Here is a 27,250-nt window from a genome sequence, read left to right as displayed (position 1 = left end):
GACTTAAACCAATTGAGGAAATCAACAAATAATAGTAATCCAACCTATGTGATTGGAGATCGAATGATTTAGGTTCATACAGGTAATAACAAGTTATTTATTAATAAATTGATGCACTATTTAAATTTTGTCCCTCTTATGGTTTATGAATAGTGCAAAACTGCAATGCAAGAGACGTTGAGTTAAACTCTTAATGAATTCCATATCCCTTATAGGTAGTGTATTAAACTGCAGTATATACTTGATGGAATCACCTATATGTGTGTAAAGTGGGGCCGCTTATATGAGGATTGTGGCAAATTTTTCTAGAGCACTTATTAATAACCAAGCATGTGCATGGCCTATTCATGCAAAACTGTGTTGAATAGTAAAAATTGTGGGAGTGTAATGTGATCGATGAAAATTATATCTCATGTAAAGAATTTTTGGTTCATAGAAGTTACAAACTTCATCAAAATGATGTGATTTATGTTTCATTCTCTTTAAGGCTGGTTTATAGCTTACAAAGCACCAATCATGATACATACACTCAAATAAAATTTGACCAGACGAAAAACTTCCTATGAAACTTTATGAAATATATGAGGAATTGTTGGAAAAATAGTGTATTTCATAAAGTTTTAACTTCCCACATTGCTAAGGTACAAGAAAGGTGAGTGCCTTATATAAGGAAATCCCATAATGAGCTTGTTGTAAGCAAGAAAAGAAAGTAGACTCGTGCGAATACGAGATCGAGCCAAATCTTGAGAAAATGCAGATACTTTTCCTACATGCGAGTATAAATGTGGGCTAGGCCCAAGTGATATTTTATACCATGGTGGTCAATTTTATTTTTTTTATTTTACCTTGACTTAGTCTTTTTAGTGTGAAGAAAGAATTAGTCTTTGATTCACATTCTACCGTTATAAATATTTTGTAACATTAGACAGAATAGTTTATCATGATTTAGTCTTTGATTCTTTCTGGATATTTATAACGTTACAGTATATTTTATTTTGATTTTCTCTTGATTCTCTCAACCGTTCCTCTTTATAAATACAACCTCCAAGTTCATTCTCAATATACCTCAAGTCTCACATCTTCTCTTCTCTGCTTCCCTCACTTATTTTGCTGGAATCTTTCTTATTAATAATTTTTCTGTTGTTCTTGGTATCCCAGATAGTTTGTTCAAACTAATCAAGAAGAGTTTATTAAATTCTGGAGAATAATCGTTACAGTACTTTTGCATCGAGTTTTGTATTCCGAAGGATAGAAATTATCCTTAAAGACAATGACAGTTGTATCACGCCTCAAACTTCTTACTATTTTTACTTGCTTTATATTATTTTCGTTTGTTTTCCAATTTTTTCAATAGTCGGTTCGTATAGACAACGTTGTAAACAGTTGTATGGCAATGCACTGCACACCCAACCAGACTACTAGGTGGCCACTACCCACTTTGTTTTCTCTCCTCTATGCAACGTTTTGTTTATCTTCAAGTCCTGTAAGGCACAATATGTGTAATACCCTGTTTGCCGAAATATATAGTCAGAAATTTTATTCCATTATTCTCTCACAATTTTTCCTTGCTTTTTCATTTTAGAATTGAAAAGGTATCAATTTTCAACTGCAAGTTATAATCTTATGGGCTGCCAGAGAAGCTTAATTTGAATTGCCACCACCAAGAAAGATTAATCTGTGCCCTTGTGTGTCTCAAACAGAATAAACTTGTTTAATTGCCTGAGGGCCTGATTTGATCCTGGAATATGAAAGTCGGTATTCCAATGTATCGAACAGAGGCCTGAATTTCTGATGAGGAGGAAAGAGTTCGAAGAAAGATGACAATTGGAAGTCTCTTGGGAATTGCTCAACGCCAGTTACACTTTAAAAAGGATTATTTATACTAAATAGATGAAAATGTGAAACAATTAAAATACTTATTATATTACAGCGACTCATCAAAGATGTTAAAGCAAACTGCTTCTTTTACAATCATTTCAACTGGGGGCATAATACATGTTATTCATCTGGAGATGGAGCAATGGCAGATTCTGGAGCAGGAGCAGGAGCATGTGAATTAACATCTAAAAATCCAAATTTCTTGATAAGCTCGTTAGCAATGAGCTCATTGGCACTATCTGATGGGTGGTACTCATCCCAAAAGACATACTTGCTTCTATCTTCACACAATGTTGATGTTGGTAAGCATGTGAGAGCAGGTCGAATATTTCCCAATGAACAACACGGTGAGTCAGAGTTATTAAATCCTGCAATTATCAAAGTGGGAAGCAATCATGGAAATGCAGATAAAGTCCTGGAAAAAGATGAACATTAGGGTTACTGTTTCGCCTACTTTGCCCTGATGAACTGTAGTAAGACTTCGTTATTTCTTCCTTTTTTAATTTTTTTCTTGTCCTACAAGATCATAAAAATGAATATGTCTATCTATCAAGTCTTCCACTTTTCATTCCTCTTAACTTTTTCTTCGGCATGCAGGCAAAATTGCTATTTTTGGGACATGGACTCACCATATTTGTATGGATTGCGAATCACATCATTTACAACGTCGTAAGCATCTCCAAATTTGAAGCTAGCGTTGGGAAGTTTACTTGCCAAATTGACTAATAAATTGCTTGCAGCTTTATTGAATCTAAGAGCCAGCTTGTTTGCTCTTTCCTGGCACTGTCCAGATGTACTTAGGACCCTTTGCAGTGGTATGCAACCCATCGGTCCTAGTCCGAATACCATTAATTTCCGCGCTCCTAAGTTATGTAATGCCTTAAAGAAAGAAAAGAAACACATAAACCTAGTTAATTAGCATTAATAGTCTATTTGTAGACTAAGGGGATCATAATCTGCTTACCAGAAGTTGTTTTTGAAGTGTTTCCATTAAGTATTCAATAAAAGTTTCATCATTGTACGTCCACGAGTCAGTATACACTGGCATTAAGTAATTGTTAATGAAGTCATTGCTCCCTAAAGCAACCACAAAGCGAGCGTCTTGAAAGAACTTCGCTGCTTGTTTGCCAAGTTTGCTCTTAATCAATTCAGTTGTCCCCTGAAATAGCTCAATCTGTCTCCAAAGAGAGAACCTCTGAATCTGCAACGGGTCATAAATATCGTTTAAGAACTGGTGAGACATCCATTTTATTTCTTAGGAACAAAATGCAAGAAACTTAAGGTTAGGAAACTTACGAAGAAACCTCCCGTCTCATTCAAAATCCCACCTCCTCCAGAGGCATAATTTACCCCATTTTCCAATATCACATCTTCAGTCAAAGATGGATCTAAGAAAGCTGGTGGCCTTGGCAGACCAGTATTATCACCTGAGTGAAAATGCTTAGTTAGCACCAAAAACAATTAAAGGTAGAACAACAGAAGTAACACGAAAGTGGTCAGATTCTCAAAGACTGTAAATTGTAATCTTAAAGACAAAGCACTACCATGCATTAACACTATATGAGCTTAAACTTTTGAATGTAACAACTAGTAGTTAATCATTTACCTATTATATCAGCAACCGTTCGGCCATTGGTGAACCTTCCATTAGGCAGACCATTACCAAAATCAATGCCGTAATATGGCAGGCTGGCCTGAGCCAAGCTCCTAGGAAGATTCTTGTTATTGCCTACATCAGACAAGGAATCCCCGAAAATAAACTGCACAACCTTGCAATGACAACCCTGAATGGCAATTCCCACAAGGCTCACAAGTAGTAAAGTCAAAGCCACATTGAACTTCATGTTTGCACCAGTGTCTTCTAGGACCTTTAAGAAGTTATGCTCGGAAAAGTGATGAAGTTGGGGTTTTAAACCTACGTGAATTTCCCTGTTAAAAGAACATGTCGACAAATGTGAGAGCCTGAGAAAGCTGGAACCAGCAAGAAACTTAGAATGTTTAATTTGGAGGGAATGGTATCATCATCTGATGAACCAACTTTGTTAGCGGGTTTCAGACCTAACTATAACTACCCTTTTTCTTGTTACAACTGTGTATCCGAACAAATGTTTTGACCAAGAACAGTCTAAGATTGGGGACATTGGCCTGCAGCAACATGTGACTTGCTAAAAAAGAGCGTGCACGACACGTGAGCTTTCTTTTGTTACTATAATAGAATTGGCAAGGAGGAAGGTGTTTCTCAGATATTAAGAGGGTGAGTGGATTTGGTTTGGTTTTGAGCTGGGTTAAGGTGAGTTTACCTAACATTATAATTTCTTGCATGGAAGGATTAATAGAGCCTTCTGTTTCAAATGTTGGGCAACAATCTTGTCCAAGAAAAAACATGTTGGGCAAAAATATTGTTAAAACGTTGGTAAAAATATAGCTGAATCAACTTCAAGTCAGCATAAAAAGTCCAAAAACTCACCATAAGATATGTTTAATATAAACAAATACTTTAATTTTTGTCAATTAAACCTTACAAGCATGAATCCATGAACTATCTTTAATATAAACAATCCATTCTTAAGATATTGTTCAATATTTTTTTGATCTATCTAGTTTTAATATAAACTTGACTTCGTATCAATTTTCTGATTTATACTTAAATTAATGAATCCATTTGATCAAGAAAAAAAATCAGTCACCAAATCTCCACCTGCACGTATATTAACAAGTTACGTAACAGGATTGGCTAAGCATATAAACCTCCGGGTTGGGCGGGCTTTCTTTCTTAAAATTTTGAACTTGCCCATTGATGATTCAACTGTTACCGTTTTTTCTTGTTTATTCTTATTTGTTTGTCCTCTCTTAATCTATCAAATTTTATTTTTTATTATGCACCAACCAATAAATCAAATGTTCAGGCGTATCTATCAAATTTTATATTTTATCATTTTATTAAATTTTTCGAGCTCTCTTCTTAATCATTTAGTGCTTTTATACTAACATTATATCTATATATCTTTTCAAACTCTTTATCTATATAATTTTGGCAGATCTTAAAAAACAAGTATGAATATTTAATATGAGATTAAGGGAATATTATATATAATCTATATAAAAGAATTAATACCAGGGGCGGAGTGTCTCATTGTTATGGCTCTCCAAAATTTTTAAAATTTTAATATATTATATCTTTTTAATGACTTTCTCAAATCAAATTTTTATTGAATGATTAATACAAATAAAAAAATAATAAAATGAACCTACAAGGTTGGAAGGAGGGTAGATCATGGGGGTTACGACCTTCCAAAAATTTTAAAATTTTTATTTTACTATATATATTCCACCAACTATTTGATGAAATTGGAGTCAGTCAGCATATTGCTAGTTATCATATAAATTCTAACCTAATATGCTAAGCCTATCAAATTTTAAAAAATAAAAGTGAATCTACTAATCCAAATCAACTAAGTCTTAATATAAATCTAAGCTTATCATAATATACTATAACTTAATAGTTCAGCTCAATAGCTTATCATAACATATTATATATCAACAATTCAACCCAATAGTCTAATATGTTAATTAGCAACTCAAGAAGCAACTGGAAAATAAGAGGAGACCTTTATTAGAAAGTTACCAATTTTATGTAAAACGCATAAAGTAAAAGGGCAATTCGTTTGAAATTAAAAAATTATTTTTTCCTTCACTCTTATCGGAAAGAGTGAGAGAGATTCCTTCAATAGTTTCGCTCAGTTATATATATATATAACTGTCATATATAAAACTGTCATTACTGTTAATACGTATTTTTTTATATGTTTAATGTGTTGTGAATTTTATTTAATCTTTTAGATGATTGAGAATTTAATTATATATAAAGTGTCTCTTTTTGTTTAGGCCCCTTTAAAAATACTTTAACACCACCCCTGATGAATACTATGCAACAAATAACTATTTGGATCAAGCTTAATTGGGATAGGGATGAGTATTATTTAGTTAAAATCAAAATAATTAAATTTATTAAAAAATTCGATTAAAGCGATGGCAATAACTTTGTTTTCTTACCACTACTCTGAGCCTCCATTACAATCCTTCATGTCAAGCTCTAAACTAGCCATAGCTTGCACCACGCAATCCACACCCATGGCAGTTACTTTGTTTTAGCTTTTCAATTTCTTTCTCTCGCAAGTAAGGTTATTTTTTTTATATAAAAGGAATTTATTGATTAATCAAACATTGAGTACAAACTCCTAACATATCATTGAGGAGTAGAGAAGAAACTGCATCTGGTGGAGAATCATACAAACTACTATCAGAATTTAACTCAAATCCTAAATTAGCCATAAAATCAGTAATTTGTTCCATTCCCTGTATATATGACTTATACTAACCTCCCAATGCCTACTTAACAAGCCTTTAATTGCTCTAATTAAGTTTAGATTAGAGCAAGGATGAGCAGAAGAAAAGCTGATCACCTGAACCACTGCCTTGTTATCAATTTATAGTTTAACTTTGCAGAAGCCTCGCTCCAAGCCAGCTTGAGGCCTTTGTAAACCCTTCACAACTCTGCACGATAGGCTGAACTTGTGATAACTTGCAGGCATATCCCACTATCCAAGTACCATGTGTGTCTCTCAGGACTCTTCCTGCAGAAGCAGTCCTTGCTACACTATTGTACGCCCCATCAGAATTCACTGTTATCCATTCTTTTGGTGGTGGTGTCCATCCCACTAGGATCTCCTCTTGTCTCTTCATACCCCCATTTATTAGAGGAACAAATGTCCATGTGCTATGAGTATTCACAGCCATGCTTTTGATTATACTCAGCTGGCCTTCAATGTGGAGTTTGCGACCTTCGAATATAAATAAGTTTTGCCATTTCCAAATATACCAGCAAGTTATTCCAAAAACAGTATTCCAGGGGACATCAAAGGTATTAAGATACTTAAGACTAAGGTTCGTAGACAGCCAATCAATCAATGATACTTGAAAAAATTGATTCATATTACTATGAGGCAATCTACGCCTCTACAGAGCCTCTGCTACAAGACAATCTCTAAGCACATGCAAACATGTTTCTTCTACACCATGACAATAAGGACATGACGCATCTGATGAAATCCTATGTCTAACTCTTTCTGCATTTGTCAAGATGCACTTGTGCAAATAGAGGAATAAGAAAAGACAAATTCTATAGGGACCTTTCCAATCCCAAGCCAAGTACCATATTTTTTTGTTCTCTACTCGAGTAGAATCAAAAGAACTCTCTAATTGCTCATATATTGAGGAAATAGTAAAATACTTAAAAGGAGAGAGGGCCCAATAAGGCATATCCAGCGAGGCTGATAAGGTGGGAAGGATAATGCAAAGGATTTGATTCACCACTTCAGTTGGTATAGTGACTGTTAATCTCTCTTTATCCTAATCCCCATTTGGCATGATATAATTCCTTACCCGTGCTCTTGAATTTAACATGAATCCTGTATCTGCTACAACATTAATCAATGGCCCTTCACCCACCCAAATATTTGTCCAAAAATTAACTAGAGTGCCATCCCCAATTGACCATCTCACGTGTTTGGTGAATTCACCCCATAACTTACTCATTGATCTCCACACATTTGAACACCCATAGCGCATAGGATCTTTTGAATACTCTATTATGCTAAAATTATATTAGTTCACGAGAACACTTACCCAAAATGCATCAGGCTTAGAAAGTAGTCCCCAACATAGTTTAGGAATAAAAACGTCATTCATCACAGATAGTCTTCGGATGCCCATCCCTCATTGTGACTTAGGTTTACAAAGTGTATTCCATCTCAACAAGTTTACCTTCTTGTCTTGACTTTCACCATGTCATAGAAAATTTCTACACAAACACTCTATCTTTTTACAGATTTCTAATGGAATAGAAATTGTTTGAATTGTGTATAATGGAATACTTGAAAGTACTGATTTGACAAGAGTTAAACGGCCTGCATAAGATAGGGATGATGTCTTCCATCCACTCAGTTTGCTTTTAACTTTATCAACAAGATACTTATAAATGTTAACACTTTTTCTGTCTTTCAATAAAGGGACTCCGAGATAGTTGCCCACATTTTTAGCATAAGAAAATCCAGAACAAGCCAACAATTGATTAATTACCTATCTTAATGCATTCTGTGAACAAAAGAAAGTTGATTTTGTAATGCTCACCTTTGCTCCTGAACAGGCACAGAAGTCGTCCAAACTTCTTTTATTACCTCCATTTGATCTTCTGAGGCTTCTGCAAAAAGTATGAGGTCATCAGCAAAAAATAAATAAGATAATGTTGGTCCCTGTTTGCTCAAACTAATTGGTTTCCACAATTTTTGATCGACAACTTGTCTGATACCATGAGCTAATCGTTCTATGCATAGCACAAACAAATAATGGGCTAATGGATCTCCTTGTCACACTCCTCTCGAAAAGGGGAATTTCTCCAAGTGCTTCCCATTCCATAATATTTGAGAGCTACTATTATTCCAACTCCTAATGAGAACATTAATAATAATATTTAGGATTTTAGCTTCCACAAGTGAATCATGGATGAATTCCCACCTTAGTCTATCGTAGGCCTTCTCTAAATCAATCTTAATCATCATCCAACCCCTTCGCCCTTTTATTCTTGGAAAATAGTGCACTGCCTCCTGAGTAATAATTATATTGTTGACGATATGTCTCCTGGGAATAAAGCTGGTTTGCGTATCCTCTATTAATAAACTCATATACGGTTTCAATCTGTTAGCTACCACCTTCATCAAGACTTTGAAAGCGACTGGTAATAAGCTAATGGGTCTGAATTGTGAGATATGTTCAGGAACCCTAGTTTTGGGTATCAAAACAATCAAGGAATTACACATACTTTGACCAATCTCTGTGCCATTAAAAACATCCTGTATATATTCCATTAGTTTTTGTCCCACCACTTTCCATTGTGATTGAAAAAATAAGGCGAGAAAACCATCCAAACCTGGTGCTTTAAGGGGTTTCATCTCAAACAACGTTTCTCTAACTTCCTCCATGTCAACCGGACGTCTAATAAATTCATGAGCTTTCAGGGGTAAAATGGAAAATTTGTTTCGGATGGGATATGGTGGGAGGACATTGCCTTCTTTAGAATGAATATAAACTTTGAAAGAAATCCACTACATGCAACTGTAATTGTCTTTGATCATCACACCCCTCATCATTTAAAATTTTAAGGCATAGAATTTTCAGCTTGCAACTTCTTTTCTTCACTCAAAGGTGGAAGTATTTGGTGTTACGGTTGCCGAACTTTAACCAATCTGTCTTAGATTTTTGAAACCAAAACGCTTCCTCTTGCTTTAGTACAGTTTCATATTCCAATTGTAAGCTGAGCTCCAATTCTCTCAGGTAACTAGAAAATCTCAATTCAAGTGCTTTTTCTACCCCACTCAATCTTCCTAGTAGTCTTTTTTTTCTATAAAAAATATTTCCAAAAACCTGTCTATTCCATTGTCTTGCTTTTTCAGAAAAATTCACCATAGCGACATGAATGTTACTCGAATTGTCCCATGCTTGTTTCACAAACTCGTTGAATCCCTCATGAATCAACCAAACAGCTTGAAATCTGAAGCTTTGTGTCCTGTTTTCAACTCGGGCATCTCTAGTTGAAATTAGAAGTGGTCTGTGATCTGAGCCTACCCTTGGTAGGTGATGGACGACTGCATCACTAAAAGCTAAATGCCACTGCATATTGCACACTGCTTTGTCAATTCTCTCAAACATTGTACCTCTTCGCCAGGTAAATTTAGGGCCTTTAAAGTCGAGGTCCATTAGTTCAAACTCATTGACCAGATTTTGAAAGTGTAAGCAAGGCCGACTACACCTTACAGAACCTCCAGACTTTTCATGTGAATAAGAATGAGTGAAAATCACCAGCTATCAACCATGGCTTTGAGGCAGTCTTGGCAAACCTCCTTAATTCCTCCCACAAACTATGCCTAAAAGATGGATTTGGATGACCATAAACAGCAGATAGATTCCAAGAGTTTCCCAAATGATGTTCAATTGTAATATGAATACACTAAGTATGATTCCCAATCACGTCTATTTTAACAGCCTCTTGCCAAAGAATCTAGATACCATATGAAAAGCCAACCGACTCCACTTTATGTGATCATTCAAATCCCATTAAATAAATCACTCTTTTTGCATTAAACTCGCTGATCCTTGGTTCCACTATAACAGCCATGGAACAGTTATTTTGTTTCACAAACTCTCTAAACAAACTAACAAAATTATTATCCCCTGCACCTTGACAATTCTACACCAAAAAATTAAAAGACATAGATAGGAAATTAAGTGTACTGACCTTGAATAGGCCGTAAATTCTCCTTCAAGTCATCACCCAAAATGGTCGAAGGCTTTTTCAGATCCTTAGTTGCAACAGACTGCTGTATTGCCTCCACTTCAATATCTTCAAAGGCTAAATTTTGTCCACTATCTTCTAATAAACTAGACATTGCATTTGAATGCATTGTGGCGATTATGGGTTTAGCTCTAACCCGTTTTTTAATCGACATACCTTGCAAACAGGTTAATATCTTCTTATCAGTTGATTTAAAATCTTTCTCATGTATTGCGACCCCTCCAGTTCTTGCATTTCTAGTCATCAACTTGAATGTATGGAGACCTTCTTCCACCTTCTTAACCTCCATTGTTGCAACAGTATGTTTGTTTGGGTCAAGTATACTCCCTTGAGGTAGTATGTCTCTTTTAATGCTGGCATCGTTTAAATCTACTCATTACCTTTCAACACCAAAGGGGAGATTCATTTACCTGTCAAAACATCCATGGTTAAGGACTCTCTCACTACTTCCTCACCTTCCGATGCCCTCCCAAACAGACCATTATCCTCCTGGATCATAGCACGACTCTCTATTCCTCCATTTGCCTGCCCTGCATTATCCTTTGTGCTTTGAACTGTGTCTCTTAACTGATCTGCTGTATTTCTTTCCTGTTAGAAGATTCAGTCCTTTCTTTATCACCAAAATCCTGCTTAAAGGTTTAGCTCCTTGTCGTTGCACTCTGATAAGGAACAACGTCCTCTTCCTCATTATCTTCTAAGAGCATAAAACGCGACCCTTGAGTTTTTTGCTTACCACTATTCTTTTCCCGTGGTTAATACTGCCTGCCCTGTTCATACTTGTTTTTTCTCTTTGACACCAACATCCAAAGACCAAAAAGAGAAGGTTCCGATTGTGCAATGTCTCCTTCTTTCGAACTATGAGCAGTTGTCAGTTGTTAACAAGTACGGTACCAATTAATATTGAGGTACCCAAACTCTAACTTTATAAAAAATAAAGTATTTGAACCCTATTAACTACTTGAATATTTTTAAAAATTACTACCCTAACCCTAATTCTAATTCATTCCCACTATCCTATACTTACCCTAACCAGTTTAAAAACCTGATTATATAAAAAATTATTAAAATGCTCTTCATGGGTACCCAATTATTTGAACTCGAATCCATACCTGTATTCATATACAATAATATTTCTCTAACATATTTCATATAATTTATTAATAATTAAATTAATAAAAACACACAAATTATAAAATTTAAATTTTAATAATCAAAAACAAATATCTCAAACATAAACTTAAATAACTAAAAACAAATACTCAAATAATAACATAAACTTAAATAACTAAAACCAAATATTCAAACAACAACATAAACTTAAATAACTAAAAACAAATATTCAAACAACTTCTTAAACAACATTACATGTTTACAATAATAAGGCAACAACTCATAAAAAATTCAATCATCTCCTTCCTTGTTAGTTTCAACAAGTGTGGCAATTGAATCTTCAATTGTTATACATGATCCTACACAAATAAAAAAAATAAGAATGTATGTAACACTTAAGCTAATAGATAATTTTTTATATAAAACAAATGAAATGAAAATATCTGCCCAAAGCTCAAGCTAAAAAGCCACCAAATTTTGGCACAATAACTACCCAAAAATGAAAATAAAAAAGAGATAAGATTTACCTGAATGGAGAACAAGAATGGAGGATTGGACCGATCAGCGGCTAGGGTTGAGAACTGAGCACTTGAGCAGTGAGGATGAAAAAAAGAAGGAAAGGGCCGCTGCCAACTAAAGAAGAAACGAAAGAAGAAAGAGCGACTAGAGTTTTCACCCATTAATATACTATTATTATTATTATTATTATTATTATTAAATTAATAATAAAATCAATATTATTTTGTTGTTTAGTAATTTTTAACTTATATAATAGTAATTATATTCTTTATAAATGAACATAATATATAATATAATGTGTGTATATATATTATAATTAATAATTTTATAAGTTATAATTTTTGTAATGTTAATAAAAAATAAAAAGTAAATATGTTTATATTTAAAGTATATATATACTAAAAGTATTTTAGTATATATATAATAGTAATTATAATCCTTATAAATCAACCCAATTTATACAAAGTATATATATTAAAAGATATTACAAGTTAATTAATAATCATAGTTTCATTAATTAATTTAATTAACAATATGGATTTGTCCTTAATTACATGAAATTAAAAAAATAACTAGGTTTTAAAACTATTCTAATTCTACAACTTCTCTTTAGATTTATATATTATAAGTTTATATAAACAAAGGTATATATATATATATATATGATAATTAATAATTTTGTAAATTATAGTTTCTGTAATATTAACACAAAATAGAATGTAAATATATTTATATTTAAAGTATATGTATATACTAAAAGTATTTTAATATAAATATAATAGTAATTATATTCCTTATAAATGAACCCAATATATATAAAGTACATATATTAAAAGACATTATAAGTTAATTAATAATCATATTTTCATGAATTAATTTAATTAACTATATGGATTTGTTCTTAATTACATGAAATTAAAAAAAAACACTAAGTTTCAAAACTATTCTAATTTCACAACTTCTCTTTAGGTTTATATATTATAAATTTATATAAACAAAAATATATATATACATATATTTATTATAATTAATAATTTTATAAGTTATAATTTTTGTAATATTAACACAAAATAGAAAGTAAATATGTTTATATTTAAAGTATATATATCCTAAAAGTATTTTGGTATAAATATAATAGTAATTATATTTCTTATAAATTAACACAATATACAAACTATATATTAAAAGTCATTACAAGTTAATTAATAATCATGATTTCATAAATTAATTTAACTAGTTGTATGAGTTTGTCCTTAATTACATAAAATTTTAAAAAAATAATTAAGTTTCAAAATTATTCTAATATCAAAAGTTCTATTTAAGTATACTAGAAATGTACCTACATTACACAACTGGTTTGCAAATTTTACAAATAGTTGATGTTAAAAATTTAGTATAAAATTTTTAATTAGTAGATATCATGAATTGTTTATTAATGTTATTAATTTTTAGTATTATAATTGTTACCGATTGTTTAAAGAAAAAATAAAATAATTTATTTGTTATGATGCAAATTTAAAATAATAGGTTATGTTATAATACATAGTAATGCATTAAAGTTATTAAACAAATTGTGTTCATTTATAATTTAAAAAGCGAGAATTAAAAAGATGACTGGTTACTGAAAAATTAGTGGAAATTTCGTTATCATTTATAAAAAAAAAATTCTTTAAGAAAGACAGTTTTCTAAATAGAAGAATTCTTTAACTTTCATTTATGTTTCTGTTTTAGCCTTTGGATGTTGGTGTCATTAATTGGATAACATATCAAAACATACAATCAAAATGAATTAAAACTTTAAAATTAAATAAAAATAATAAACAGCCATAAGTTGAAAAAGAGTCATTTCTCCATTGGCAATAACCTACAAAAACTAAAATTTTTGATATAATCATAAGATACTAAGATTCTGATATAGTACAATCACAAAGTAATTGAACCATTGCAACAAAATATTCCTCGGAGTAACCATTCCCCCAAATTCTCATCCTTAGTAAAGGAGAGACTTGAACCAATCTCTTTCACTCCTTTTTTTCTCCCTACTAAAATCTGAACAACACACCCAAACAGCCATACTTTTATAGAAGTAGCATGTATAAATTACTAGATGTACCTTGGAATTAACAAAAGCAAGAAATGACATAGTGAGAATAATAGAAAAATTATTCCATCTTAAAGCTTCCATTATGAGGATTAGCATTTTGTGTAATTTTCATGCCACCACAAAAGTACTTTTCATTCACAATACAGAGGGCTGTCACTTGAGAATATGTTTGCCAGTCACCCTCATTCACTTGGATATGAAATTATTTATGAAGTCTAAACTCATAATGCTATCATGTGAAACGAGCATGGTATGGGCTATAGCATAACCTAACGAATCAGAAAATACTAAACTTTCAGAAGTGGAATTGTTGCTTTTTAGATCCCTAAAAATGTTAACCATGATTCTAAGGTCCAGGTTATGGTGCCCAATAAAGGCTCGCAAAGCACCAATAACATAGCATAAGTTTCCAAATTTCTTGTACCTCGATGCATAGTAACCTACCTTTGCACTCCTACAATATTCCACAAAACACAACAGTATTGAGGCTAGTAAGCCTCTAGCAATGCGTTCTATATCTTTATGGGATCATTAGAAAGATGAAAGCCATACATGAAAAGTCAAACAAAAATGAAAATACATTGAAACAAATGACTAAAAATTATCCTTCAGTGAGAATTTACCATGCTTGAAACAAATTTTATACCAATAATTATCACGATCAGTACATTAACAGTTATAAATTTATTTTATTTAATAGTGCGTTCTCTTCCAATTGTATCGTTTTAACAACGCTTGTGCTATCAAGGAACAGTCCAAATTTCGATTGGAAGAAATTGTTTTTGTTGCTAAAGGAAAAAGAGGTTGACCTACTATTTGCGAAACATAATGAATCCAGATGAGCTATGGTGGTCGTAGATCTTTTGATCTAAAAATAAAGGATCTTCTTGCAAACATGAGATTGATTTTTCCTATGCCTTTATTTGTCGGCCAATTCTACCCTTAACAATGAAAACGATTTTTCTAGCAGAAAATAGACCATCAATGACAACAGAAAATGTTAGTGAACTTAACAAATGGTAGAAAACATGGGTTGATAGTAAGAATTATTAATATATTTATGTAGAATGCTAATGACAATGTACTATCAAAATAATTATTTATTTGTTAAATGATTTACTTCTAGTAGGTCAAGTTTGTCAAATCTATTAGAATGAGTAATAACGAATCTTTTTTGTTATGTTGGTAAATATTTTATTTTTGAATAATTTTATATTGTTGTATGTATTTTGTTTGCAACAAACGTATTGCTACTAAAGAAGAAAGCATCATGAAAATTATAACAAATTGCATAAAAAATAATTAAAGAGGCTAGCAAAACAAAAAAAAACAAAGCAAATAAAGGAAAGAAAGTCAAAAATGAAAATAAACGAATAAAAAAGATGAAATATGTCGGGGCACTTCATAGATAAGCTTACTGCCTACCTTAACACCAAGCCATAAATAATTGCAGAAGCTACAGAAAGGAACAATAGACATACATTAATGGTAATTCAAGCCTTGATGAAATCAATATTAAAGATTCATGCAATTAAGACATCATATAAGCAAAAGCTTAGCTCAATTTCATGTTTGTATGCTGGTACACCCAAAACTTAAACTTGTCTTTATTATAACTAATTCACATACATAGCGAAAAATAAAGAGAAAGATAAAAAAAAATAAAATAAGGAGAAAAGAATATGATAAAAATGCCATACCTGAAAGCCATCAAAACAGAAACTGGAAGTTATGCCACCACAACAAAGAAAGAAATCTGAAAGCACAAAACAAAAATGAATATAAGCTATACGAAATTGAGAACAAAAATCAAAATAGCCCTTTTAAGGATCTCTTGAGAAAATGAGAGGACAAAAGCAATGGTTATAAGTATGTTATAAGAAAAAGAAAGGAAAGTATAATTTAATTGTCCATTTGAAGGAAAGGGTTGTTGTTGAAAAGACATTGCAAAGCATGTGACTTAACAGAAGATATATACGAAGATACAACAAACATGTTTGATACGTAAACTCAAATAATAAACAAAGACCAAATGACATGAATATTAACACAAAAGCATGTGGTTTAACAGAAGATATATACGAAGATGTAACAAACATGTTTGAAAAACGCAAAGATTTAGTAAGGCAACATGATAAACTCTAAACAAAATGTAATTCGAAAGTTAAGCTTACTTGAATAAGCAATCGATTTACTAAACTTTAACCAAAGTTTCCCCCAACTTGACTACAAAAAAAAAAAAAAAACAAAACAAAATAGAAATCAAGAACAAGACACATTAATAAAAAAACATAAAATAAATCAGTTGCTTGACTTAGCAAGAATACTCATGTGTGATGATTTTCATGCAGCAGGACTCAATCAAACACACAAATTCTTGACTACTTTAAATTAACATTCACCAAGCATTGATTAACATAGGTATGCCCACAACAATGTTACCAAAAAAGCTATAAAAAAAGAATAAATCAACAGTTAAAAGGTATTGATTAACATAGGTATTGATTTCCAAATATAAAAAAAGGCTAAATCTACACAAATACTATAAAGATACCGAACCAAAATTATAACAGAGCAAATAATCAAAACTAAATCTATAATCAGAATGCTTTTCCATTGATTCCCATAGAGAAAGGAACAACTTATATATTTTTTTATTTTACAATGACAGATGTTGGTAGGATAAGGCATTGAACAAAATCGAAGATTAAGTAACCATACATTAATATTAAACTTATAGGCAGAATCAGTATAGAGATGCTATAGATAAGAGATTAAGTAGCCATACATTAATATTAAACTTATAATTGACATAAATGTCATAAAAATTTGCTGCCAACAACAATAACAGACAAAAATTATAGGAAAATAGTTTGCTGGAAATAAAAAGGGAAGTAAATGAAGACACTTTATAGTTTTTGTCGATAGCCATAGTTGGCAACGAATTTAAAATCAACGAACTGGCTAGAAAATGATAGACAAACATTGGAATACATTGACATCAATATAAATGGATTAAATTTTGAGCAAATTTTGGGAATAAATTATAAGGACTAAGAAAATAAGTCACATAATATTTAAAGTGTTAAAAAAAAGATGCAAATTATTTTAGTTGATTGAAAGACAAATAAAATACATGACGCGAACAAAAGATAAGTAGACAAAATAGATAAAACAATAAAGTAGACAAAATAGATAAAACAATAAAGAAAATCATGCAGAAATTATAAAACACTACATCATGCCTACCAGCTAATTATATACTCATCACTTTAAATAGAAGGGCAGCACAAAACGTAAAAGAACAATTTGAATGATTGTCAAAAATTGGGACATTAATATGCAGGAAAGTTTAAAATTCATAATAATGGATGCATTCATTGTAAACTATGATTGACTTTATCTCCACAAAACATGAGACCCTACGATCAGAAAATGCTATAAGTAAAAGTAGTAATCAAAAAAATTTAAGTCAATGTGTAAAAAAGAATTTACTAAAAGGTAAGTTATTAAAAACTAAAAAAGTTGATCATTAACAATCCTTATTATCAGCGGAACAACAAGTAAAGCAAAGTTCTCTGTAAAAAAAAAAAAAAGATAAATTAATAAGATCAATAAAAAAATCAAGAATTAATGAAGACTAGCGACATTGAAAACCAATATACAAATGATCAACTTGGACCTAATCACACACCTAGTCTATTTGTCTCACTAAGCAATAAAGAAAGAATGAGATTTATGCAAAGCTTGAGTTAACTAGTTTATTGAGTTAACAACGATTGGACTATTATGGGATGGTCAAATTTTGGGAAGAATAAATATCCTTCTCATAGCTAAAGGAAGGAGAGGTCACATAGAAGCTTGCCAATCTTGTTAGACAACTTATTCTTCTCTTAACAGTGAGAAGGATCTTTTTCTAGCCAAAATTCAACCATTAATGATAATACAAAACATCATTGCTCTGAACCAACAATACAAATTAGAAAATAATATAAAGTGGCCAAACAAAATACTCAAATAATCTTACAAAACTAAATCACGATAAGAACATAGAAGTTTAAATTACAAATCAAACAACGATATGAACTAATTACAAATCAAACAACGATATGAACTAAGCAACAAAATTACAATAATCAAACTTTTGAAAACAATGTGAATTATTTAAATATAAAGCGAACAGTATGTTATCCATTTCCCTAAAAAGGATGTATTTAACAGTGAATTATTTTGCACGCTAAAACATAAATTCATGCTTGATAACAATTAAATAAAAAACAAACATGGCTCAATCTGCATATTTATAACCAAGAACGGCTTAAAAAATGCCAAATGTTGATTTCAATTGCATTTTAAGTTCTCATCAGAGAGCGATGCTTACACTTTGAAAAATGGCAAGAATAGTTTGAAATCTGCGTTTACATAAAATGCCAAAATATATGTAAGACAGTGACCAAGAAAACATGTATCTTGGTTGAACTGAAATTGTCACGACCCGGTACTCCCCTCGAGCCCGTGACAACCGCCGCGGTGTCCCGGTAGACACTTATTGCCCGGAATGTCAACCCGAAACCCCGCAAGGCTTTACTATCAGTTTCTCTGTTCCCTTGTGAGCAACCATTGTCAAATATCGTGTTCTAAAATATTTTAAGCTGTTTCCAACTTTAAACAAATAAAATATTAATTTTTCGTCTCACAAGGGTATTTTGGTCATTTTTCTCAAAAATCTTAAAACTGGCTAAAACGTAATGTACAAGTACAAAACACACAATTCATATTCAAAATGAGTTTAAAAGTCTAAAATCTTCATTTAAAACGAAATTATGGTTATTTGAATATAATAAGAAAATAAAAGAAATATTAAGTAAAATATTCTATTTTCTTATAAAACAATATTTATAGAGTTATACGTGAATAATTTTTATAACGTAAAAGCTAAATAAATTTATACATACTTAAATACAGTAAGCCAAAATATTTAATTTAATTTACAATAACAAGAGTGCCCCCGAATAAACAAAAGTAAAGAGGACTTTGAACCTACGGTTTGGAAAATGCAGATCCCACTGTAGTCCTCGATGAGATCAGCTATCTACAGTCTATATTGAACCTGAAATGGGTGGAAAGGAGGGTGGTGAGATTATAAAATCTCAATGAGTAAACAAACATCATCCTAAACATCTAGAGTTGAGTACATGGAGACAATAAAGTAAATCATCATAAACTGTGTTATAGCATTAGAACACATTTTATTCGAAACACGTAAAGAGGCTTATGAATCTCATAAAAATCTAGGCTTATGCCATAAATCCATTCTCGGGGACACCTTGGCCGAGGCATCCTACCGAGACCGCCAAGGCTATTAAAATTCACATTTCACATAAATCATGTTTTTGTTTTGAAAACATAGCCGTTCCTTGGCGTTGGCTGAGTTCCCCCTCACGTGGTGGTTTAGCGTGAAGTGAACCCTAAACTTTACCCCAGGAGATACCCTACGCGCCTCTCCGTTCGAGGTAAGAATATAATGGGGTTTACCGTGCCCCTCTAAAAGGCTGGTCCACAGAAACCCCCTACTGCAGTGATTAATTAATATATAATCCACCATATAATAAAACTCAATAACATGATATGGCAATTTTGTAATTCGTAGTATTTCAAGGTAACCAAACAATTTGCATTTCAATACAATTGCCAACTAGCCAATCATGCTCGATTTATCATAAGCCAGTTAATTTAAACAATCAAATTGCCACAATTAACAGTCTCCGTGTACTCTATTTTTCAAAATCACTATTAATTTCAAAACAATTTATAATTTAATTTCATTGAAACTCATTTATTCATAAAACATGAAAATTTATCTTTTTAAATTCCTTTTTCCATAGAATTCATGAAAGCATTTAAAAACCACCCTAGATAATTAAAATGACAGTAAGTTTACTCACAATGTCTAGAATGCGGACTTTCAAAGCACTCTGTCTACTGGTCCTCGGATGCAATTTCCTTGCCTTTATCGGAGGACTCACCACCTTGACACAATACAAAATCGAGAGTTTCACCAAGTTGGTACTAAATCAAAATTAAACTAATTTAGACTACCAATGCATGATATGGAATGCAAAAATGCACTGGTAACTATCTAAACTCGGTATTGGCCTAATTCGTCTTATCACCCGATTAAATTCCTAACGGGTCCGTTTAAACTCCAATTTAATTCTTTTCAGTTTCTATACCTCAATTGCACCCAAATTAACTTAATGTCCCTCAGTGTGGTGCAAATTATCAGTCCCAACAGCAAATTACGAAAATACCCCTAGTGGGTAAAAATTCGTATTTTTGCTCCGAAAATTCCCATTATTTTTCTAGGCTCATAATTCATCATTCCTTAACCAATTCTCCTAGAATAAAATCAAACTCATCCTCACTCACTACATGGTAAATTCAGCCATTAATGGTTGGGGGAGAAAATAAATTCTTTTCTTGTTGTTTTGTTTCTAAATATGCTAAACTAACTAAAAACACTAACATAAATTAAAATCAAATAAATCCAACAACTTTCTCTCTCCTAACCCATTTTTCCAGAATTTAATTCATCATGAAAACATGTAATTTAATCATGGAAAATAAAGAGAAATGCTTGGGAATAAGAAAACTCAAGCTTAATAGAAAAAACTCACCTTTTTCACTTAATTTCCTTGAAAATTCACACTTTTTCTTTGATTTTCTCTCTCTAGGGTTTTGTTTTTGTTTTCTCTCTCTTCTTGCTGGTTTGGCCGGCCATGGGGTGGAAGATGGGCTGATTTTGTGCCTTTTAAAAAGGAAAATAATAAATTAATAAAGGCATGACACATGGCATCATGTCATTGGCCCGTTTTTAAAATTTTAAAAATTTAAACATTTTATCTCCACCACATGTTTAGTCAAGGGTCAAAGATGAAGACAAGGAAGACCATGTGCTGGAAAAAATATCCTGGTGGTGGAAAATTACAATTTTGCCCCTGAGGTGGCAAAATTACCATTTTACCCCTATACTCCAAATTATACCGAAATTAAAATTTTTCACTTCTAAACCTCAAATCATACTTCAATAAGTCAAATTATACTCTAATAAGTCAAATGGGGTCAAAAAATCTTTTCTAAAATTCCCATTTTGTCCCCAGGTGGCAAATGACCATTTTACCCCTAGTTAGTGAAAATTCTGATTTGACTCCAAATTGATCCTCAAACTCCAAATTACCATTTTAAGTCATCCATGAAATATGAAACTCTTAATCTCACCTTAAAATTCCTATTTGATCTAGTTTGAGGATTAAATAAACTTTGTTGTACCTCTAGGTACAATACCGACTTTTGTAAATTTTTCGGGACTCTCCTAGCATGCAATCATGCTATCATCACATGTATGTCATGAATAGTATTTTATAAGGTCGGGCTTTACAGAAATCAACAAAGTAAACCATAATAACTTTGATAAGCAATTGGTGTAAAGCTTGTCTAAAAAAAAAACATAACAGATTAAAAAAGAGGGAGAACAATATGAAGTTTGCATTACAACAAAATATGAAAAGTATAACAGTCAATCATAAAACACACGAAAGAGACAAATTAAGCAAAAATGTATCTTTATTAATGAAAGCAGATGCAAGATATCTAGTAAAAAATACGTAGCATAATAATAAATCATAAAACACACGAAAGAGACAAATTAAGCAAAAATGTATCTTTATTGATGAAAGCAGATGCAAGATACCTAGTAAAAAATATGTAGCATAATAATAAATCATAAAATACATGGAAGATAGTGATTAAGTTAAAATGCATCTAGACTGAACTGAAGTTAAACAATGGAAATCATAATAATTTTGATAAGCAACTCTTAAAGCCAATGGCTTGAATACTGGTGAATGGTGCATTGAAAAATAGGAAAAGCAGTTTGAACTTTGTTGCAAAACAAAGCATAAAAAGCATAATGATCAATTATAAAACACATGAAAGACATAGATGAAATAGAAACATATGCATAAGCAACTTGTATAGACTCTAAGTGCAAAAAAAAAGGCATATAGAAAAACAATTAGAACAGTTTGAAATTTATGGGAACATAAAAAGCATAAGAATAAATGATAAAATACATTAAAGACTCTAATAACATGAAAAACATTACAATAAATCATAAAACACGTGAAAGACACAGATTAAGCAAAAATGCATCGTCCCTGAACTAAAATTCCAAACATAACAAATCATCAAAGAGGTAAACATAAAAAAGCATAACAATTAAATAAAAAAATCCCATATAGTCCATAAACACTTAACCTGTTGCTCCAAGTTCACTGCAAAACAAAGATGACAAAAAAAAGCAATAAAGAAACTAATGATGTCAAGCCCGACCTTATAAAATACTTTCCATGTCATTCATATGATTGACAATATGCTTGCATACTTGGAAAGCCTTGAAAGAAAAATCGTTAAAAGACGACAATGTACCAAATGGTACAATTAAGTTAATTTAAGTCTCGAACTAGATCAAATAGAGAATTTAAAATGAAATTAAGAATATTAAAGTCCCAGAATGGTTTAATATGGTGATTTGGAGTTCGAGGATCAATTTGGAGTCAAATCGAAATTTTTACTATCTAGGGGCAAAATGGTCATTTGCCACCCAAGGACACAATGGGAATTTTTAGAAAAGAAATTTTTTAGCCCCATTTAACTTATTGGAGTATGATTTGAGTATTGGAGTATAATTTGAGGGTTTGGCAGTGAAAAAGTTTAATTCCAGTGATTTCTAGAGTGTAGGGGCAAAATCGTAATTTTGCCACCCGCGAACAAAATTTGAGATTTTGAGAGAATTTAGATCAAATTTAACAAATTGGAGAATGGTATGAGTATAAGGGATGAAAAATATGTCTATGGGCAATTTTTCAATTTTTGGGGCAAAAATGTAATTTTTGACTTTTACGGGGGTAAAAGTGTAAATTTCAAAAATTACTCCACCAAGACTTTGGATAAGTCTGAGAATTTTACCTAAGCTATGGATATTTGGGACAAGTGTATGGTGAAAATTTGGAAACAAATGGATGGCTAGAATTTAAGGAATTAATAAAACATTAAAAAAATGAATAAAATAATATTATATTATTTTAGCCTTTAAAAAGGTAAAAATTCCGGAATTCTCATCTTCTTCAGCTGTCCAAACCAGGGGAGAAAAGGGGAAAAAAAAAAACAAGAATCCTACCTGAAAAATTTGGAGAAAATCAAGAGAAATCAAGAAATCAAGCATTAAAAAGGTAAATTTCATTGATTTTCCTTGTGATTTTCACTACCCATGCATTTTTTTCTCATTTCCATGCAAAATTAGAAAGTGGGTATGGACACCCATGCTGGCCAAACCTCCATGGATGAGTTTTGAGCTTGATTTTTGGTTGATTTTAATTGAATTAAGTGATTTTAGTTAAGTTATATTGAAATATAGCAAAAATAAGCTAGAAATATAATTTTCTCCCATTGAAACCCATTATGCTGAATTTTCTAGGGGAATATTGGCTGCTGATCTTGATGGTTATTTGAGGAATTATGATGAATAATGATGAATTATGAGCCTAGAAAAATAATGGATATTTTCGGAGCAAAAATACAAATTTTTACCCACTAGGGGTATTTTCGTAATTTGTTATCGGGACTGATAATTTGCACCACACTGAGGGACATTAAGTCAATTTGGGTGCAATTGAGGTGTAGAAACTGAAAAAAATTAATTTGGAGTTTAAACGGACGCGTATATCAATTTATCGGGTAAAAGACCGAAATAGGCTAACACCGCATTTAGGCAAAAATTTAGACATTTTTGCATTCCATATCAAGCATTAGTAGTCTAAATTAGTTTAATTTCAATTTACTACCAATGTGGTGAATTTCTCGATTTTTTACTGTGTCAAGGTGGTGAGTCCTCCGATAAAGGCAAAGGAATTGCACCCGAGGACTAGTAGTCTGAGTATTTCAAAAATCCCCACTCTAGACACAGTGAGTAACCTTACCATCATTTTAATTATCTAAAGTATGTTTTTATTCGGTTTTGGTGAATTTTATGAAAATGAGTTCAAATGGTAAATTTTTATGTTTTGTAAACAAAATGAGTTTAAATGAAAATATTTTATAAATTGTCTTGAAACGAAATAACGATTTTGAAAATAGAGTAATTGGAGACCACTGATATGTTGTAAATTTAAAATTGAATTAATGGCTTATGTTATTGTATTGGCATGACTGGCTGGGCTGTGTTTTTATGAATTATATGAATTGCTTTATTTTACCCTGCAGGTTGGGTAGTAATATATTAGCCCTGTCATGCTGTCAAAATTTTATTGTATGGTGGGTTTGACCTGCTGCAGTGGGCTGGATTCTGTGGACTAGCCTATTAGAGGGGCACGAAATCCTGTTATATTTTTACCTCGGTTGGAGAGGCGAGTAGGGTAACTCCTGAGGTATAACTTTTAGAGTTCACTTCACGCCAAACCACCTCGTGAAGGGGAACTCGGCCAACGTCAAGGAATGGCTATGTTTTCAAAATAAAAACATGACTTTCTAATAGCCTTGGCGGACTCAGTTGGGATAGCCCTCGGCCAAGGTATCCCAAATAACTGAGTATGATAATAATTTTTGGCATGAGCCAAGCTTTTTAAGAAATTCATAAGCCATACTGATTACTTGCTTTAAATAAATTGATTTCATTTGGTTGAAATAAGTTGAAAGATGATAAATTACAGTTTGATGAAATATTTTAATAGTCTCCTTTTACTCGACTTTAGATATTTTGAGTGATGTTTGTTTACTCACTGGGATTTTATAATCTCACCACCCTCATTTCCACCCATTTCAGGTTCAGAATAGATTGTAGATAACTGATATCGGCAAGGATTACAGTTGAACTTGCCACATCCAAAGACTGTAGGTTCATTTCTTTTGATACTTTTGATCATTCGTGGGCCCACGTGTCACTGTAAATTAAATTCTATACTTTGGTTATCTGTATTACGGTATGTAAGAATTTATTTTGCTTTTACGCTATAAAAATTATTTATGCAGTGTTCTTAAAATATCGTTTTATGTGAAAATTGAATATTTTTATTTTATTATAACAGTCATAATTCCATTTTAAACGAATGTTTTAGACATCCAAAATTATTTTTGATTAAGAAATATGTGTTTTCCACTTACATACTATATTTTTAGATGATTTTTGAGATTTTTGGGATAAATGACAAAAATACCCCTGTGAGACGGAAATTATTATTTCATTTGTTTAAGTTGGAAACAGTTTAAAATCTTTTAAAATGTGGTATTTGGAAACAGCTACCCACAGGGGAAATGAGAAGCTGATATTAAAGCCTTGCGGGGTCTCGGTTGACATTTTGGGTAATGAATGTAAATTGAGACGTCGCGGCGGTTGTCACGGGCTCGATGGGAGTTCCGGGTCGTGACAAATGAAATGGGCATTCAAACCTGACACTATCCGAGTAAGATACTAAAGCAAAGAGATGCATAACCAAGCCAATGAAAAAAGAGCAAAAGCACTTTTAACTTTCATGATAAAAAATATATGCATTATTTGTACAGCATGAAACAAACTAATTGTTTTAATGACAAATCATTAAAAAAATGTATAGAAACAAAGACATTGTAACAATTTTTGGGAAACAAAGCAAATATAACTTCAAGATAAAATAAACAATTAAAGAGAAATACGTTTAAAAAGGCAACAATTAAAACAAAATACTCCATACAATCAATAAAGGTTGAGGCTCGTGATCCAAGGTTCCTGCAATAGGAAAATAACAAAGAAATTAATAAAGAATATCAGGATAAAATCTACAAAATAAACCATTAAAGATCAATACAGGAAAAACAGTAATAAATAAATTTAAGAAGTTCATACAAGTAACAAATACTCAAACGGAGAATATAATACAACCTGATATTCTCATCGAACATTAGGTAAAATTTAACACAAAATATCTCATTTTTTCCCAACAAGGAATGGCAAAAGGGAAATTTAAAATTGATTCATAATAACAACTTGAACAACATGATAGATCAAACAAATTCATAGCAATCCTCAAAACAATATAAAAGAGAATAAAAATTTCATCCCACAAAGAACAGAAATTTAACAAACCAAATAATAAAATTAACAATTCAAATAGCAGGATAAAGCAAGAAAGTACGCAACAAAGAAACAAAAAGGTAAAAAAAAAAAAAGTAAACAATCACAAATGCGAAAATCATTCCCACTTGAGAAAACCCTAATTAACGAGATAAACAAAGAAAAGGAATGCAAAGAGAGGTGTAAACAAAACCAAGATCTAAGAAACACATATAAAAACTTCTTGTAACCCAAAACATAGCTAGCAGGATGATAAGAACTAATTGATAGACGCAGAGAAGGCATAGCTACGCAGGCAAAACACGACACCCATTTCAACATAGACGCATTGCCAAGCCATACAACATCAACCTAGTGGGTGCAAATCCCAAGAAACCAATTGAGGAAAAAAAGTCACATAAAACCCAACAAACATGGCAAGAAACACAGGGAAAGATTGCCCATGCCACCCCCCCAAGCAGACCCAAAACACCCAACCAAACAATAAATCCTTAACTTTGAAAACCCATTAAAATAAACACAGGCAAAGTAAACAACGAAAGAACCCAAGACATCTCTCAACCAGCTCAAATTGGGAGAAGATTCAACAATGAGAAAAAGCTCAAGCCAGCTAAATAACCCCTGGCTTCCAAAATCAAGGGCCATAAAAAAGCCAGGTGTCATCAATGGGTCAAACAAAGTAAAACAAATGGGCTCCTTTCCCCACCCAAGATACCCACTTAATAACCCCTTATCTACTTCTGAAGCCAAGGTCCTCTAGGTTCTAAAACAAAGCAAAAGAAAGGCCCTATTTGAAAATGAAAACAAAGCTAAATAACACTTCCCCATAGCACCATGCAGCAACAACAGGTGCAGCCACGTGTCATAATCTTAAGAAGTCATACAAGCTTCCTTTTAAATAGAAGTATTTATATATTAAAAGTTTATATAATTAATAATATATATATTATAATTAATAACTTTATAAGTTATAATTTTTGTAATGTTAATATAAAATAGAAAGTAAATATATTTATATTAAAAATATATATAATAATTATATTCTTTTGTAATATGATATGATATTTAT

General features: G+C 31.8%; 2 protein-coding genes and 1 long non-coding RNA gene across 9 annotated transcripts; all 3 read right to left on the bottom strand.

The window, feature by feature from the left end:
• Positions 1 to 1,899: 1,899 nt before the first annotated feature.
• On the bottom strand, positions 1,900 to 3,844 carry LOC18604707 (GDSL-like Lipase/Acylhydrolase superfamily protein). Its single transcript, XM_018116940.2, has 5 exons — positions 3,485 to 3,844; positions 3,175 to 3,305; positions 2,843 to 3,079; positions 2,508 to 2,757; positions 1,900 to 2,246 (listed from the first exon to the last, which is right to left on the bottom strand). The coding sequence occupies exons 1-5, from the start codon at positions 3,720 to 3,722 to the stop codon at positions 1,999 to 2,001; spliced, it is 1,104 nt and encodes a 367-aa protein (XP_017972429.2). The 5' UTR covers positions 3,723 to 3,844; the 3' UTR covers positions 1,900 to 1,998.
• Positions 3,845 to 11,583: 7,739 nt separating this feature from the next.
• On the bottom strand, positions 11,584 to 12,260 carry LOC148763713 (uncharacterized). The gene is made up of 2 exons (XR_016025578.1): positions 11,923 to 12,260; positions 11,584 to 11,754 (listed from the first exon to the last, which is right to left on the bottom strand). It is a non-coding gene; the product is annotated as an uncharacterized LOC148763713 (long non-coding RNA).
• A 1,519-nt stretch (positions 12,261 to 13,779) lies between these two features.
• Positions 13,780 to 26,933, bottom strand: LOC18604705 (uncharacterized). 7 transcript variants are annotated; one of them, XR_016025474.1, is made up of 7 exons: positions 26,678 to 26,933; positions 25,802 to 25,836; positions 22,335 to 22,351; positions 18,400 to 18,497; positions 16,193 to 16,244; positions 15,719 to 15,774; positions 13,780 to 15,474 (listed from the first exon to the last, which is right to left on the bottom strand). XR_016025474.1 is itself a non-coding variant. In XM_018118385.2 (6 exons), the coding sequence occupies exons 1-5, from the start codon at positions 26,842 to 26,844 to the stop codon at positions 16,220 to 16,222; spliced, it is 342 nt and encodes a 113-aa protein (XP_017973874.1). In that variant the 5' UTR covers positions 26,845 to 26,933; the 3' UTR covers positions 13,780 to 15,774; positions 16,193 to 16,219. The 7 variants fall into 7 exon arrangements, 3 of the variants coding, with proteins under 3 accessions (XP_017973874.1, XP_017973872.1, XP_088661046.1); XR_016025475.1 differs by having other exon boundaries at positions 13,780 to 14,472; XM_018118385.2 differs by having other exon boundaries at positions 13,780 to 15,774.
• Between the last annotated feature and the right edge of the window lie 317 nt (positions 26,934 to 27,250).

This window comes from Theobroma cacao, chromosome 3 (genome assembly GCF_053813885.1).
Source record: "Theobroma cacao isolate CCN51 chromosome 3, ASM5381388v1, whole genome shotgun sequence".
NCBI classification, from domain to species: Eukaryota; Viridiplantae; Streptophyta; class Magnoliopsida; order Malvales; family Malvaceae; genus Theobroma; species Theobroma cacao.
This window is presented reverse-complemented; position numbering and strand designations above follow the sequence as displayed.

Bases quoted from the DNA above. Each gene is read 5' to 3' on its own strand.
- LOC18604707 (XM_018116940.2), bottom strand. From the start codon at position 3,722: ATGAAGTTCAATGTGGCTTTGACTTTACTACTTGTGAGCCTTGTGGGA. The intron at 3,306-3,484 runs GTAAATGATTAA...ATTTTCACTCAG, and splicing joins AACGGTTGCTGATATAATAG to GTGATAATACTGGTCTGCCA. The intron at 2,247-2,507 runs GTGAGTCCATGT...TGATAATTGCAG, and splicing joins TCGCAATCCATACAAATATG to GATTTAATAACTCTGACTCA.
- LOC18604705 (XM_088804920.1), bottom strand. From the start codon at position 26,844: ATGACACCTGGCTTTTTTATGGCCCTTGATTTTGGAAGCCAGGGGTTA. The intron at 15,775-16,192 runs GTAAGCTTAACT...TTGTGCTTTCAG, and splicing joins TAAATCGATTGCTTATTCAA to ATTTCTTTCTTTGTTGTGGT. The intron at 14,473-15,718 runs GTATGGCATTTT...GGAATATTGTAG, and splicing joins TCTGTTTTGATGGCTTTCAG to GAGTGCAAAGGTAGGTTACT.